The 16,928-nt window shown below is 39.9% G+C and overlaps 1 protein-coding gene across 2 annotated transcripts in view; it reads left to right on the forward strand.

Annotated features, from left to right (window-relative positions):
• ATP2A2 (ATPase sarcoplasmic/endoplasmic reticulum Ca2+ transporting 2) overlaps positions 1 to 16,928 on the forward strand; it is a 58,755-nt gene that overhangs the window by 19,951 nt on the left and 21,876 nt on the right. For both annotated transcript variants that reach the window (NM_001009216.1, XR_002737073.2), the window contains 2 exon segments: positions 14,276 to 14,356; positions 16,243 to 16,328. In NM_001009216.1, coding sequence (NP_001009216.1) covers positions 14,276 to 14,356; positions 16,243 to 16,328 — 167 coding nt within the window.

Here is a 16,928-nt window from a genome sequence, read left to right on the forward strand (position 1 = left end):
CTTTGTCTTGTTCCTGATCATAGGGGGGAAACCATCTTCTGTCATGAAGTCTGGTGTTAGTTGTGGCTTTTGTAGATTATTTTAATCATGTTGAAGCCCAATCACAATTTAATTTTTAGGTTGTCAGTATATTTTTGTTTGGTAACTTTTCATGGTGGTTGTATATCCGTGTCCAAATTAGAAATTGCAGTTTTGGAGCACCTGGGTGGCTCAGTCGGTTAAGCATCCGACTTCAGCTCAGGTCATGATCTCAGAGTCTGTGAGTTCAAGCCCCACATCGGGCTCTGTGCTGACAGCTCCGAGCCTGGGGCCTGCTTCGGATTCTGTGTCTCCCTCTCTCTCTGCCCCTCCCCTGCTCATGCTTTGTGTTTCTCTCTCCCTCTCTGTCAAAAATGAATAAACAAAAAAAAAAAAAAAAGAAAGAAATTGCAGTTTTGCTGAATTACTAGAAGCAGTGGGTCACTGAATTGGGTAGGCTGTAATTCTTAGACATTTACGGTGAGTTGTATAGAACGTTTAGGAAAAACTTCCTGTGACTGCTTTACCTGAGCCAGATAAATAAGTGTTTATTTTTAAAAAATATACATGTTGAGGCTTTTTAACTTCTACTTTTATTAGGTTAGTAGTCTAATTGACTGTGTCATTTGTCATTTAGCCCAATAATTTGGTTCTGTGAAACTATAGAGATGAACAATTTGAATTCTAAGTGTACATCGAGATTATCTCTTGCCAGGTGGCCTTGGCAGTGCCAGTGTACTCTCTACATAGCCTGAAGGGATAAATGGCATGAATTGTGGTTTTATACTTGGTAACTTTTATGCTTTAAATTAGGAAATTAAGTTTGAGGAATTCTTTGATGAATTGAAAAACACTGGAAAATACTGTGAAATATCTTGTAGATGACAGCAAATGTGGAGTTGCTATTTGAATACTTGTAGAAAGAGACCTTTTTGTAGTCAGTTTTTGGATATAAGGATCATCTAAACTTAGATGATAAAGTTCTTTCTGCTAGCTTTTGGGAGACTATAGAGTGGTTTTGCTGAACTTGCTGAAGGTTAGGCTGGACCAAGAGGCATTTTGAGGGAGAGATGTAGGAATTGAGGAAATTAAATATATGTTGCTATACCAGCTAATAATCTTTCCCAGCAGACATTGTGTAAGCATGCATAGCATATGCGATGCTTAAGAGGTATTTAGAATACAGGAGCCAAATAAAATTGCTTCAGCAAGTAAAAAAAATGGAGATAGTTACCACATTTTCATCTTCTGAAGCCATGGTGTTTTTTAAGCTCTCTATATTATCTGCTTATCAAAGTGATTCAAGCTATGATAGTCATAAAATTTTTAACTTTAGAATTTTGGGGGTCCCAGTGTATGCCTGGGGAGTAGGTTATTTATTGACTCTCCAGGCTATTGTTTTCGGGATTGTTTAAAAACAAACCTTATGTATCTTGGTAACCCGGAGTTGGCGAACAGTACAAAGACATAAATACCCAAAGACATAGATGATTCCTGTCCTGTAGTATACTCTGGAGCAAATCCTACTTTAAGATTATGTAAATGATAGAAATGACACATTCTTAACGTGAAATTACATTTGCTTTAGCTTCTAAGGAAGTCGATTTTCTTTTTCTTAAAATGAAAAGTCAACGTTCAGTAGTGCCAGCAATTTCAGGATTTAGTCAGTAAAAAAACTAATTCTTTAACTTGGTAACTAAATATTTGTAGGAAGAAAAGTTTCACTTTTGATAGTCATCTTGCACAGCCATGGAAATTAGTAACCCCTGTGAAGTAGTGTTGTTTCTAAGCAGTTGAGGGAAAGAAAAGACAAAATTGTAAAATTCAAAGATGACTGATTCACTGAAGGACCCAAATTATTATTCTAATTCTGCATGAAGCCGGACAGATTAACCTCTACAGAATTGGGTAATTGGAGTAGACTTTTTAAAGGAGCTTTCTGGCTCTAAAAGATGTCTGATTCTGATAATGTGGTAATGTGGTCTTATCATTTGTTAACTCGGGCTGTGAATCCAGGTGTACTTTGGCTTTTAGAAAAAAAAGGATTGGAGTAGTCTGACTGAACATTCAGCAAACACTTAATCCATAACTGCCAAGCTCCCTAACACAAATACCCAAGTGACCAATTCTGTGCTGTAGAACAGAGGAGTTGGCAAACTCTGTGTGTGTGTGTGTGTGTGTGTGTGTGTGTGTGTGTGTGTGTACAGAGCCATTTTATTTTATTTTAATTTTTTTAATTCTTATTTATATTTTTTAACGTTGATTCATTTTGGAGAGACAGTGACAGAGTGCAAGCAGGGGAAGAACAGAGAGAGAGAGAGGGAGACCCAGAATCCGAAGTAGGCTCCAGGTGCTGTCAGCACAGAGCCCGATGCAGGGCCTGAACCCACGAACCATGAGAGCATGACCTCAGCCTAAGTTGGATGCTTAACCAACTGAGCCACCCAGGTGCCTTTTAATATTTGAGACTGTGAGCCCCAAACAGTCTTTGTAGAAAAATCTTTTTTTTTCCTTTAAGGCTTTAAAAATGTAAAAATCATTCTCGTCTTCAGGGCTCTTTTAAAAACAAAAACAGGCCTTCAGATTTGGCCAGCTGCTTAGAACAGTGTTTCACTAACTTTATGTGCATGGGGATTTTGTTAAAGTGCAGATTTTGATTCTGTAGGTCTGGAGTGGGGCCTGGTTATTCAGCATTTCTACCAAGCTCTTAGGTGGACCACATTTTGAGAAGCATAGCGCAGTAGTTCTTAATCATTTCTAGATCACAGTCCCTTTGAGAATTGGTGAAATTTCCCCAGAGGCCCATTCAAAAATTTTGCATGCAATTCAGGGGGGTTCATTTGCCCTTCTCTGCAGAAATCCACTTCAGGATCTAGTTATGTGGTTTTTTAAAGTACATACTCCATATGATCCAGCAATTCCATTTCTGGGTATATCTGAAGGAAAGGGAATCACTATCCCAAGGAAATAACTGTACCCCCATGTTATTTGCAGCACTGTTTACAATAGGCAAGACATGGAAACAGCCTAAATGTTGATGAATGAATGGGTAAGGAAAATGTGTTAATATGCAGTGGAATATTAGTCCGTCATAAAAAAAAAAAAAAGGGAAATCCTGCCATTTGCAACATGTATGGACCTTGAGGTGTTGTGCTAAGTGAAATAAGTCAGAGAAAGACATACTGTGTGATCTCATTTATATGTAGAATTAAAAAAATTATAATAATCTGAAATTCCTAGAAACAGATCAGATTGGTGTTTGCCAGGGGCAGGAGTGAAGGAATTGGGTGAAGGTGGCCGGAAGGTACAAAACTCGAGTTATAAGACAAGTGTTCAGGGGATGTACTATCCAGCATGATGACTATAGTTAACCATACTATATTATATGTTTGAAAGTTGCTAAAAGTAGCTTTTACCACAAGGGAAGAAATTGTAACTATGTGAGCTGATGGATGCTACCTAATTGTAGTAATCATTTTGCAATTTATACGTAAATCGTTATGTTGTACACCTTAAGCTTATATAGGGTGATATGTTGATCTTAATAAAAATGGGGGGCAGTGAAGTACAGTTAAGTGGTGTAACTAAGTAAAATATCGTCTTGTTAAGCAGTTTACATAGTATTGCTGAACATTGTTAAAAAGTTTTCACCTGTTTCTAAAATGATAACATGAGGTGCCTGACTGGCTCAGTTGATAGAATATGCGACTCTTGATCTTGAGGTCATGAGTGTCAGTCCATGTTGGGAGAAGAGATTACTTACCAAAAACAAAAAAAACAAAAAAAAAAACCAAATGCTCTAAAATGATAAACATGGATCAGAGAAGGAGAAGCAAAAATGTATGACCAAATAAGGTGGTGAGCAGGTTTGCTGTGTAGCCTTTTCCCCCATATGGAATTGTTTTGCAGTGAGGGTAGGAAAACCAGGCTAGCTAGAGGTATTGGTCTCAGCCTCTGCAACCAGATAATGTAGAAATCATGATCTTAGTTGTTCCTGTAAGTCATAGTTCAGTTTTACAATCAGAAATGGTCTTAACCTTAAATAATTGTACATAAGCAGAAGAGCAAATAATCTAACAGAAATCAGTTCAGATATATTAGAAGCAGAGTTTTGAGACCTAGGGCCCTTCATTCATTAGTCAGGGTAGCTAAGACCAGGAACCATGAGAAATAAGGAACTCATGTCTCTCTGACCATCAGATCACAATGGACTAGTTGATTTTGAAGCTTTACCTGAATCTCCTGGGGCTGGCGTTTCCTGATTTCCTGTAATTACCTCCTCTCCATTCCCCATGACTCAGTGGTAGTCACAGTACCAGTAAGTGCCAGCTCCATCCGTGTCACTGTGATTAAGATTTTGGAAAACTTAGAAGAAACCACATAGTATAGGGAACATGTTTCCTAAGTATGAAACAGAACTGCCAAGATCACCAGATTTGACTATGTAAAAATGTGGAATGATGTTGATTTTTTTTGTTAAAAACTTTGATCTTGAAGATAAAAGAATTTTGGAAAATAAGGTGCTGATTGTTACTAATGCTCAGAAAAATACAAGATTGAAAGTATTAGGAAATGGCAGGAATTAAATTTGGTGGAGTATATGTTTGTGAGAAAATTCTGCTTCTAGGAGTCTATCTTCCAGAAGTAATCTCCGTACACAAAGATGTTCAGCATAGAACATTGTAATGGGAAAAATTATAAATGCCTAGATGGCCATGAAAATAGTGACTGATTTAGTGTGTGGTGTGGATATAAACACTGTGACCTTAGCTTTCTGTGCCTCCTTTTCTTCATCTGTAAACTGGGAAAGAGAATCACACCTTTTAGAATCATGAAGATTGTTCTTAACCCATAAAGCCCTTATAGTAGTGCTTGGTATAGAATAACCAAGCATTCTCCAAATTTTAGTGTATGTTATTAACTATGCAGCCATTAAAAAAGCATAAGACCGATAAGCATATATAAAGGGAGGAGGTTTATGATTTCTATTTTTTTAGATATATTTTTTTAATGTTTATTTTTGAGAGAGACAGTGACAGAATGTGAGTGGGTTGGGGCAGAGAGAGAGGGAGACATAGAATCCGAAGCAGGCTCCAGGCTCTGAGCTGTCAGCACAGAGCCCAATGCGGAGCTTGAACTCGAGCTGCGAGATCATGACCTGACCTGAAGTTGGACGCTCAACCAACTGAGCCACCCAGGCGCCCCTATGATTTCTATTTTAATAAAGTTTTAATAAGTGTTATCCATAGAGAAATACCTAGCAGATAAAGACGTCTAACAGCTGGTGTCTATTTTGATGAGAGGAGTAAGGAATGGGTTTTCACCTTTTATTTTATTTTATCTTATTTTATTTTATTTTATTTTATTTTTCAACGCTTATTTATTTTTGGGACAGAGACAGAGCATGAACGGGGGAGGGGCAGAGAGAGAGGGAGACACAGAATCGGAAACAGGCTCCAGGCTCTGAGCTATCAGCCCAGAGCCTGACGCGGGGCTCGAACTCACAGACTGCGAGATCGTGACCTGGCTGAAGTCGGACGCTTAACCGACTGCGCCACCCAGGCGCCCCGGGTTTTCACCTTTTAAAAGCAGGCTTTACTTCTGGAATAATGAGAAAAGTCAGGGGATGTGCTGGATGCTGTGTACTGTGAGCTTAGTGATGGACTGTGTCAGCAGCATGTACTGAGTGAGCATCATCTCCCACCTCTAGTAACTGGAAACCTGGCTCCTTAGGACCAGCTATGCCATTTTTAATCAGTTTTATTATAAAACAATCCTTACTAATAGCTAAAATATAGTTGTCTGTTCTCCACGTTAGTTTTCACTTTGTAGTCACACAGAAGTTTGATGGTTCCTCCCATGATGGCCTGTTAGGTAGGGGAAGGTAAATTCATTGCCTTTAGAGAACTAGAAGGGAACTTCGCCAGAACTCGGACCCACTGCAGCTTGTCCAGTAGCAGGTGGCAGTTGGGGTGGAGCAGGGAGTCTGGAGTGCAAACGGTGTGAGGATGCTAAAAGTTTATTTCCAAGTTAGTTTTTGCTCTTTCAGCTGTTCATGTAATTATTTTCAAACCCTTTACCATCTTGATGGTTTTCTTTGGTGCTCAGACGTAAATGCTGTTATGTAAATGGAGTCTGGTTGATATTCGAGACGCTCTTCTGCTTTTACGGACTAGGGACACTTCTTTGGCAACCTTCATTGCTCTACCAGCTAAAACCCTGCTCTCACATGTGCTCTTTCCCCTCCACCTCTAGCTAATCTGTGCTAGCATACATGTTCTGTTTTTAGTCTAAATGTAAAATTTAAGTAACAATCACTTGTTTCTTCATTCAGCTTAACCAAGTCTGAGATCTCTTTGGTCTTGACTCTCTTCATTGTTCCTCCCTTTGTGACATTCTTCAACTTGATAGTTGTCATAAGTCCCTGATGGTTGTTTATTAAAGGAAATAATGTGTGTAAGTATTTTATTTGTTAACAGATATTTATCTGGCACCCACTGTGTGCCAGCACAGTGCTCGGGGCTAGGAAATGCACAGTGACTGCGTGCGTGCCTCATGGAGCTTTTGGTGTAATAATGGGAAGACTTACTGAGCACGTATGTGAGCGTGTCCGGAAAGGAAAGAACAGCTCTCTGTGGGCGCATCGAAAGGGATGCCAACCTAAAATGGGAATTTGAGGAATGCCTCGCTGTTCGGGGTGGGGCAAGGTGGCAGAGAAGAGGGTGTATGAAGACTCAGAAAGAGCTTTGAGGAATTGGAGACCGTTGTGTCAGAGGTTAGAGGGAGAGGAAAGTGGTAAGAAGCAAGCAGCAGCTGGGCCCTGGGAGGTGCTATAAACCACCTTTAAGATACTGACTTGATCTCAGTTCTGGGAGGAAGAAGGTATTTAAACATTTTAAATAAGAGACTGTAATATTTGCATTACTTTTTTATTTTTTATTTTATTTTTTGAGAGAGAAGGGGCAGGAGGAGAAAGAGATCATCTTAAGCAGGCTCCATGCCCAGCATGGAGCCCAACACGGGTCAATCTTAAAACCGTGAGATCATGACTTGAGCTGAAGTCAGAGGCCTAACCAACTGAGCCACCCAGGCACTCACCCCTCCACCCCCCTTTTTTTTTTAAGAGAGAGTGTGAGAGGGTGCAAGTATGGGAGAGGGCAGAGGGAGAGAGAATCTTCTTAACCAGGCTCCACTCTCAGCACGGAGCCCTACGCAGGGCTCGATCCCTCTACCCTGGGATCATGACCTGAGCTGAAATCAAGAGTCCCCAGCTTAGCCAGCTGAGCCATCCAGGTGTCCCTACATTTGCATTTTAAACCATCATAGATAATACTTTGAACAAATGGACTGGAAGCAAACTTAGTGTACTATGGTGATTTGTAATGTTCCTTCCCTACTTACCCTGAGGTCTGGAGAAAGCAGGCAAGTGGACTTCTCAAGTGAGGAATTTCATTCACTTTGCCCAACTATAAAATTGATGACTCAAATCAGAACAATGAAAACATTTAAGTCATAGTTAAATGTTTAATCTAGGTTAATTCTATTACAGCTTGCTTTTCCTAGGAGCCATTTAAAGTAAAAAAACGACGGGCGTGTGGACGGCTTAGTCAGTTGGTCTCGGGTCATGATCTCACAGTCCATGGGTTTGAGCCCCACGTCAGGCTCTGTGCTGACAGCTCAGAGCCTGGAGCCTGCTTCAGATTCTGTGTCCCCCTCTCTCTCTGCCCCTCCCCTGTTCATGCATGCGTGCTCACTCGCTCTCTCTCGCTCTCTCTCAAAAATAAACATTAAATAAATAGAGATAAACACGTATATTTAAAAAATAAACTAAAAAACAATAATGGTATTTAGGAGATAATTTCTGATCTTATATATAGTTTTTTTAGAAAAGACTTGAATAGCTGGTAGAATTTGCCTCAGTAAATTAGATTTTTTTTCCCCTTCATAGAACTAGTTCATAAAAAGGCCTTTTCTGAGTAATGCTGATTTAACCATCAGTATTTGTTTATTTTTAAATATTTAATTTTTTTTTTTTTTAAGTAATCTCTACATTCAACGTGGGGCTTGAACTCATGACCCCAAGATCAAGAGTCATATGCTCCACCCACTGAGCCAGCCAGGTGCCCCCATCTGTATTTATTTTTGACATAGTGATGTAAACATCGTTTAAGTACCATGGATTGCATTCCTTTCTAGGTTTTAAGATAAAGGAAGTTTGCGTTCATTTCTAAAATGTGGCAGAGTCATTTCCTTTGACTTTTACTTGCATTCTTGGTGAGCTAGTATTAATTATACATGGAGGATTTTTTTCAGAGTAGAAATCCCTATTGTGGTAGCAGGTTAAAGACCGATGGACTTATGAAGCCAAGAGCTGAATCTGAAAAGTGTCAGAGGTTAAACAAATGGAAGGTATTTCTAACAGTTTATTCTTTTATTACGCCACCAGAACCTAAGAGACGGGGAAAAAATTTTCAGAGGAGAAAATTGCAGAGCATCCCCTTGACAAGAGTAAGAATTTTCCACTACCACTTGACGTTAAGGGCATTGACATGCTCCATCAGGGAAATATTACTGGGTGCGATCATCAGGAACAGCACTGCCTGCTCCTCACACACAAAACCCTGTCTGAAATTCATAGAAGCCAGCGGACAAGGAAAATAATCATGTCTTAATTTGAAAAGTATCAATTGAATCTTTTGCTTCCTTAGAGAGTGTGTGTCCTAATAGATTGAATCCTGTATTGATTATTACAAACAAAAGCATAAAACAGAGTCACATAGCAGGTTAAAAGAAGTCTTTCGTTAATTGAGGTTCCTTAGGCAAGACTCCTTTTACTTCGAGCTGTAGTTTCCTGACTAAACTGAGGGTTGATCAAGATGATGTGGGGGGTTTTCTAGCTAAGAGGATACTAGAACAAAGCAGGTGTTGAGGAACACCAGTTTGGACTGATGCTTTGTTATGGATTTATGCTTCCTTTCCTCAGAGATAGTTTTTGATGAAAACAATGAAATGTAGAACTTTAAGATGATAAATTTCTCAGGTGTTGGAGGACTTAAGGTCCTCTTGGCCTAGAGCTGGCATACTTGGTACATGAGATGCAGCACACAGTAGGCTGTTCTGAACAAGCTCTTCATGGGATCTGTGACTCCAGTTATTGTGCATGGTGGTAATTGTTTCTTCTTAGGTTTTTTGGGTTTTGTTTCCTTTTGTTTTGTTTTTTGTTTTTTGTTTTAGTGTTTGGAGAACTTTTTTTAAAAATTTATAACGTTTAATTTTGAGAGAGAGAGGGTGAGTGGAGGAAGGGCAGAGGGAGAGGAGGGCACAGAACTCGAAGCAGGCTCCAGGAGGCTGACACAGGGCTTGAACCCACGAACTGTGAGATCGTGACCTGAGCTGAAGTCAGACGCTTCCCAGGCACCCTTGGAGAACTTTTTAAAAGGTGGATTACTGGACCCCAAGCCAAATGCATTAAACCAGACTCTTGAAGAGTAGTTTCTGAGAGTGTATAGTTTATAAAAGGCTCCCAGGTGATCTTTTGTTTTAGCTCCTAAATATTTAATTGCCCCCCCAGTTAGAATGCCTGTTATCAGAAGCAAGAAAAGTTGAGAAAAGCTTGAGGTCAGTTTTTAAGGGCTTCCCAGGTCATCTGTTCCACTAGCATTTGACATTTGAGTCATTCCTAAATATTTAGCCAACAATTAAATGTATATCCATATAATTTCTGTACAGCAAAGAAATGACCTTCATGTATTTTTTTTTAATTTTTTTTTAACGTTTATTTATTTTTGAGACAGAGACAGAGCATGAACAGGGGAGGGGCAGAGAGAGCGGGAGACACAAAATCTGAAACAGGCTCCAGGCTCTGAGCTGTCAGCACAGAGCCTGACGCAGGGCTCGAACTCACGGACCGTGAAATCATGATCTGAGCCAAAGTCGGATGCTTAACCGACCAAGCCACCCAGGCACCCCGACCTTCATGTATTTAATATAGACCTTTGGGGGCACCCAGGTGGCTCAGTTAGCATCCAGCTTTGGATCAGGTCATAATCTCACGGTTGGGTGAGTTCAAGAATGTGTGTGTGTGTGTGTGTGTGTGTGTGTGTGTGTGTGTGTGTGTGTGTGTGTGTACATGCACACCTGTGTTTGGTTTTTTTTGTTGTTGTTTCTTTCAAGAGTAGAATTTAATGATTTATAACTTACATGTAACAAGTATTCATCACAGCAAGTACCCTCCTTAATGCCCATCACCCATTTAGCCCATCCCCCCACCCTCTAGCAACCCTGTTTATGCCCCTATGTTCACCTGTTTTGTTTCTTAAATTCCATGTATGAGTGAAATCGTAGGATATTTGTCTTTCTCTGACTGATTTATTTCACTTTTAACATAGTACACTCTAGTTCCATCAGAATGAGTATAATTTTTAAATGCTGCATATATTTAGTATTGATTCTGGGGTGCCTGGGTGGCTCAGTCGCTTGAGCGGCCGACTTTGGCTCAGGTCATGATCTCACAGCTCATGAGTTTGAGCCCTGCATTGGGCTCCGTGCTGACAGCTCAGAGCTTGGAGCCTGCTCCAGATTTTGTGTCTCCCTCTCTCTCTGCCCCTCCCCCACTCGCATTCTGTCTCTGTCTCTCTCAAAAAAGTATGAACTAGGGCTTATATATGAAATTGTTGAACTAGAAAAACAGGATTCAACTTTTAACATAAAATGAAGTGTTCTTTTAAATTTTTTTTTTTTCAACGTTTATTTATTTTTGGGACAGAGAGAGACAGAGCATGAACGGGGGAGGGGCAGAGAGAGAGGGAGACACAGAATCGGAAACAGGCTCCAGGCTCCGAGCCATCAGCCCAGAGCCCGACGTGGGGCTCGAACTCACAGACTGCGAGATCGTGGCCTGGCTGAAGTCGGACGCTTAACCGACTGCGCCACCCAGGCGCCCCTGAAGTGTTCTTTTAAATTGCTGGTATATGTTCAGCTGTTAGAGTACCGAAGTGTCAGAGTACTTACAGATTGTGGGGACCTCTATGCCATGTTAGACATTTTTTTGTAGGACCATGACATAAATTGCCTCTGACAGCAGGAAACATTTTTCTTTCTTTCTTCCTTTTTTTATTTATTTTGAGAGAGAAAGAGAGTGGGGAAGGGGGAAACAGGGAAGACAGAATCCCAAGCAGGCTCTGTGCTGCCAACACAGAGCCTGTTGTGGGGCTTGAACTCACAAACCGTGAGACCATGCATGACCTGAGCCAAAATCAAGAATGTCAGACACTTAACTAACTGAGCCACCCAGGTGCCCCAAGAACCATTTTCAAGTAAATTTTCCATTTAGAGTCCTATGCTCATGATTGAACCTTATAATTCTTTTCTTTAAAAAAAATTTTTTTTTAACATTTATTTTTTGAGAGAGAGTGAGCCGGGAAGGGGCAGAGAAAGGGAGTGACAGAATCCAAAGCAGGCTCCGGGCTCTGAGCTGTCAGCACCGAGCCAGATGCAGGGCCCAAACTCACAAACCGCAAGATCATGATCTGGGTCAAAGTCAGACGCTTAACCAACTGAGCCACCCAGGTGCCCCTATTCTTTTCATGTTCAGGATCACACGTGATCGAATTAATTGTGACATCCAGAAATAATACAGTAAAATTTTTATTAAAATTTTTTTTTAATCTTTATTTTTGAGAGAGAGAGAGACAGTGTGAGCAGGTGAGGGGCAGGGAGAGAGGGAGACACAGAATCTGAAGCAGTCTCCAGGCTCTGAGCGGTCAGCACAGAGCCCGACGTGGGGTTCGAATTCATAAACCATGAGATCATGACCTGAGCTGAAGTCTGATACTTAACCAACTGAGCCACCCTGGCTCCCCTACTGTAAAAAATTTTAATTGGTTTCAAATTTTTGTCTTGATGGAGCACTTGAGCTGTTGTTAGGCCATTGAAGTTTAGTTATATATGGTTACTTACTGTAGCAGGAACAGAATTAAGAGAAAACGTTCTCGTTTATTCAGTTGGGGAATATTGCTGTTCGTTGCATAAGCATTTCCAGCAGGAGTTTCACTTTAACTTAATGTGTCCCTGCAGTCAAATGCAAGGGTGATCCTTGTCCCTTGAGATTATATACTGACAGTCTGTTTCTGTGCCCCTTTGTGACCACATTCCCTAGTTAGGCTGCAGGGTGGTTTAATGAACTAGAGGTCAAAAAGCAAACCAACTCTTCCTGAACTTCAAAGCTCTGAAAGGCAGAAAAACCAGAGCTAAGTGTTAGGTGTTTGACAAATAAAATGAGTCTCCTTGGACAGAAAAGCTATTTTGCCAGTTTGTATATAACCAGTGACAGTTAAAATTCAGTTTGTAGAGTAAGTATGGAAAATGAACATTTGACTTAAAAATACTATATGTAATGCTAGGGGGGACTATATTTCTTCTAATTTTTAGCTCTCCTTATATCAGACTTCCAAAACTACCATAGTTACCTTTTTTTTTTTTTTTAATTTTTTTAATGTTTGTTTATTTTTGAGAGAGTGTGAGCCGAGGAGGGTCAGAGAGAGAGGGAGACACAGAATCTGAAGCAGGCTCCAGGCTCTGAGCTGTCAGCACAGAACCCGATGTGGGGCTCGAACCTACAAACCCTGAGATCATAACCTGAGCCAAAGTCGGACACTTAACCGACTGAGCCACCCAGGCACCCCCCCCCACCTTAGTTACCTTTTAGAAGGTCAGGAAAAGCTGTTGTACACTTAATGCCCAGTTGCTTTGGTACTGATATGTCCTCATTCAACAGTATTTGAACACCCACAGTGTGCTGGACACTATTCTCTAGGCCCATGTGAAACAGTGGCTTTATCTGTTCCTATATCTGCAATGTGGCATTTACTTTATACAAACTAGAGATGTGAGCCCTTTAAAAGAGCTGTTAAAGGAGCTCTTTGACCTAGTGAAGAAGACTGTGTTGACTTAAAGATCCTCTTGAGGTGAATTTTTTTTTTTTTTAATGTTTATTTTTTGAGAGAGAGTGTGAGTGGGGGAGGGGCAGTGAGAGGGGGAGACACAGAATCCAAAGCAGGCACCAGGCTCTGAGCTGTCAGCGCAGAGCCTGAAGCAGGGCTCGAACTCACCAACTGGGAGATCATGATCTGAGCCGAAGTTGGACACCCAACCGACTGAGCCACCCAGGCGCCCCTTGGGGTGAATTTCAAAAGGCTTATTCACTTATTTGATAAATCAAATTTCAAAAGATACCCAAGGGTACAAAGTGAAAAGTCTCCCTCTATCCACCACGCTGGTAACCCCCTCGTTAACATTTTGTGACCCCTTCCCGGAGGTATTTCCCTTATGAATGGTAGCTGTCTATAAGTGATGTTTCACACTCATGTCCCCCCCCCCCCCCTTAATATACAGTATACCTAAGGAGGAAATTTTCACTTTAGCATGAATGGAGTTGTCTTATCTTTCTACTGTTAATAAAAAACTATGCTGTGACTAACTACATTCTGTATGAGCCTATCTGAAGAGTAAATTCCTTGTAGTGGAATACGTGGTGTAAAAAGATTGTGCTTTGCAGTTTTGATATATAGTGCCGAATTGCCCTCCAGAGATTTTGTAACAGTTTTTTCTTCGTACTCAGCAGCGTATGAAGGTGGGCACAAAGTCTGGAACCAGAGTGGAATTACACATTAAATGGACTGCTAATATTACGTAGAATGTTTACTGACATTACATGCATTTAATTTGTCCTTGTTAACTGTGTACTAACACAGCATTTCATTGATCTCTGCTCAGGCACTTGCCCCCAAGTGATTTATGACACTGATAATTTTTTTTCCTTATTTAAATGAAAATTTTCAGACATTAGAATCACCACCCTGTAAGAATCCCTATTTTTTATACATCCTTGCATAGTTGGTACATTTTCTGAACTCTTATTGTCTATTTGGTAGTTTAAAAGTGGTGTCTCCTGCTTCTATTTCTTGTTACTCTTACAAGTGAGATTTTTTTTTTTTTAGTGTCTTTGAGACGTTTGTTACCTATTTGTGATATTTTAGCTTTTCTGATGGGATAATCTGTTACCTGTCTAGCAAGAGTTTTTCTAACCCTAAGGATAAGTTGATTATCTTAATTTAACAGATTTTGATATATTTGTGCTGTATACAGGCTATGTATTTCCCTTAAAATTTGTTTTATTTGGAGACAGATTTATCTCTATGAAACACGAACATGAATTACAGAGTTGCTTATTTTAACTGCCTTTATTCTCCCCAATTAGTTGGTGACAAAGTTCCTGCTGATATAAGATTAACTTCCATCAAATCTACTACTCTGAGAGTTGACCAGTCCATTCTCACAGGTAAACATTATACATTGGAAAGTCTTTGAATGTGCAGATTCTCTCAGATCCCATGCTAAGAGTTGACTCTTGCCTCACTGTCCCTTTATCGTACTTCACTTAACCTCTCCAAAATACTTCTTAAAACTTCATAAATTAGGCTTTTTGCCAATGTATGAGGTTTAAAAACAAACTTGGCTTTCATCTCCTAAGGCCCCTTTAAATTTTACCAAAAATTAGCTTTCAAAAAAAAAAAAAGTTACAAATTCCTACATTAGCAGAGGCAGTATTCCTTCCTTCCTTCCTTCCTTCCTTCCTTCCTTCCTTCCTTCCTTCCTTCCTTCCTTCCTTCCTTCCTTCCTTCCTTATTTTTGAGAAAGAGACAGCATGCAAGCAGGGAAAGCGCAGAGAGAGAGGGAGACACAGAATCCAAAGCAGGCTCTAGGCTCTGAGCTGTCAGCACAGAGCCCAACACGGGGCTCGAACTCACCCCGAGATCATGACCTGAGCCGAAGTCGGACACTTAACCGACTGAGCCACCCAAGCGCCCAGCAAGGGCAGTAATCTTCAGGTTGAAGTGTTGTCTCTCTCTTTTGTGGAAAATGAATTATTTAGTGTTGTTTTTCCAGTCAGGAAAAAAAGGCTCCAGAGCTGTAATTTTTTTCATTGGAGGAATGCTACTCTTGCATCTATCATACTTGGCAATGATCAAATGTAGAATTAACAAAAGCTAGCACCTTCCAAAATGGTGAATGTTTTACTGCCTGAAGTTTGCATGTTTAGATCTGAGATTGTTTGGAACATTTTTCCATTTTTGTTTGATAAAGGTACAGTCTAGGGGGGAGGGTTCATATTAACTGGAAGTAAGGTGGTCAGAAGATTAACTCAGACACAATGCTAACCTGAATTAAATAGAGTATAAAATCCAAAGGTAATCAAGATTTATCTGATTATCAGTTTTGTAAAGCAGCTGAAGTAATGGGAGGTAGTATTGTGAGTAGCCTGAGCTCTGTTTTTTATTGTTTCGTTATGAATAGCTTATTTGCTAAAACTCCCATTAGCAGCAATAGCTGAAAGCTGATTAAGCCATAAAATGTTGGGAAACTGATTAGGTTGTGCATATAAAATTTTCATCGTGTGCCCATAGAAATAATTAACTTTTAAAACTTTTTATAGAATCTCTTAAATGTTTTTTGTTAATCATGTTCCAGTTTTAATAACTGGAGCCGTATTTTGCATTACTCAGAGTGACCCCAGTTATTTTCATAAGTGATGTTAAGTAAAGTTGAAACCAAATTCAATGAGACATTGTAAAAGTTGTAAGAAGTTGTCCTTCATATACCATGTGGTGTTTTTAGTGCAACTGCTGATGTTTTTCAGTTTTGTTTTATTGAAATAGAATGGTCTGATCACTCATCACTAATGCAGATATTTCTAAAACTATGTTTTCATTTCTCATGTCTGACATTACTGAACAGGTGTCCCATTGATGCTCCTCATTACGTAATATAATGTATCTAGTTTTTTAGTGTGTTAAGAATATATGTTCACCTTTTTTTTGGAAGTATTAGTGTGAATGTGCAACTACAACAAATACATATAAATACATATTCACAGTATTAGAGTATAAAATTGATACCTGAAAACAGACTAGATTTGAATAGTTACTGTGGGAAATAAAGGCAGTTGACTGGGATTTTATTTCAAAATTAAGTTTATTTTGAAATTGTACTAATTTTAATCCTGACATTCTTTGCTCTGAAGTTAGTTTCTAAGTTTTACTAGCTCACCTCCTTCGAGCAGATGGGGTCTTTTATCCTGAGAGTGCTAGCAGTTAAATGAGTGAGGGTCCAGGTTCTACATGTGGATGGCACAGATCTAATGGTTCCTTCTCTCAACCTGCTTAGGTGAGTCTGTGTCTGTCATCAAGCACACTGACCCTGTCCCAGACCCACGGGCCGTCAACCAAGATAAGAAGAACATGCTGTTTTCTGTAAGTACTTTGTCAAATGTAAAGATCAGGTCAAACACCTTTAAATTCTTTATCTGTATACCTAGAAAAGTAGATCTGTGTGAGAAAGGCTTAGCCTATTAAGATGTTTTTAAATGATGTGGATGATATCAGTATGTAGATCACAGGAAAAAGGTGTGTGTTTAGAAAGTAAGCAAATGTGGCAACAATAATAAGAGGTGAGTCTGGGTGAAAAGTAAAATGGATGTTCATTGTACACCAGTTTTTCTGTTAAATTTTTTTGAAATGAAAAGTTGAGAAATTGATAGGCTTTGCTTGTTTGGCATTTAAAATACTTCAAATGGTAGGTATTTGTATACGGGTTAGTTTGGGAGCCTAGCCACTCCTAGTAAGTAAAGTGCTATAGGATTACAGTGAAAATCATGAAGTTGTATCACACCAGCACTGGGAAGTAAAGTGGGGTGGGGAGAGAGTGCTCCTACTTGATTTCATGATTTCTGAATGCCAGTGCTTGAGTGGAGGTCCTCAAGGTAGCTCACGGTGCTGGTGGCCCTGCTTGTTATAGGTGATCACAGTGGGGGCAGGGAGGTTGAGCTATTGGAGCCAGCTGTGGAGAATGCT

This window comes from Felis catus, chromosome D3 (assembly GCF_018350175.1).
Source record: "Felis catus isolate Fca126 chromosome D3, F.catus_Fca126_mat1.0, whole genome shotgun sequence".
Lineage (NCBI taxonomy): Eukaryota > Metazoa > Chordata > Mammalia > Carnivora > Felidae > Felis > Felis catus.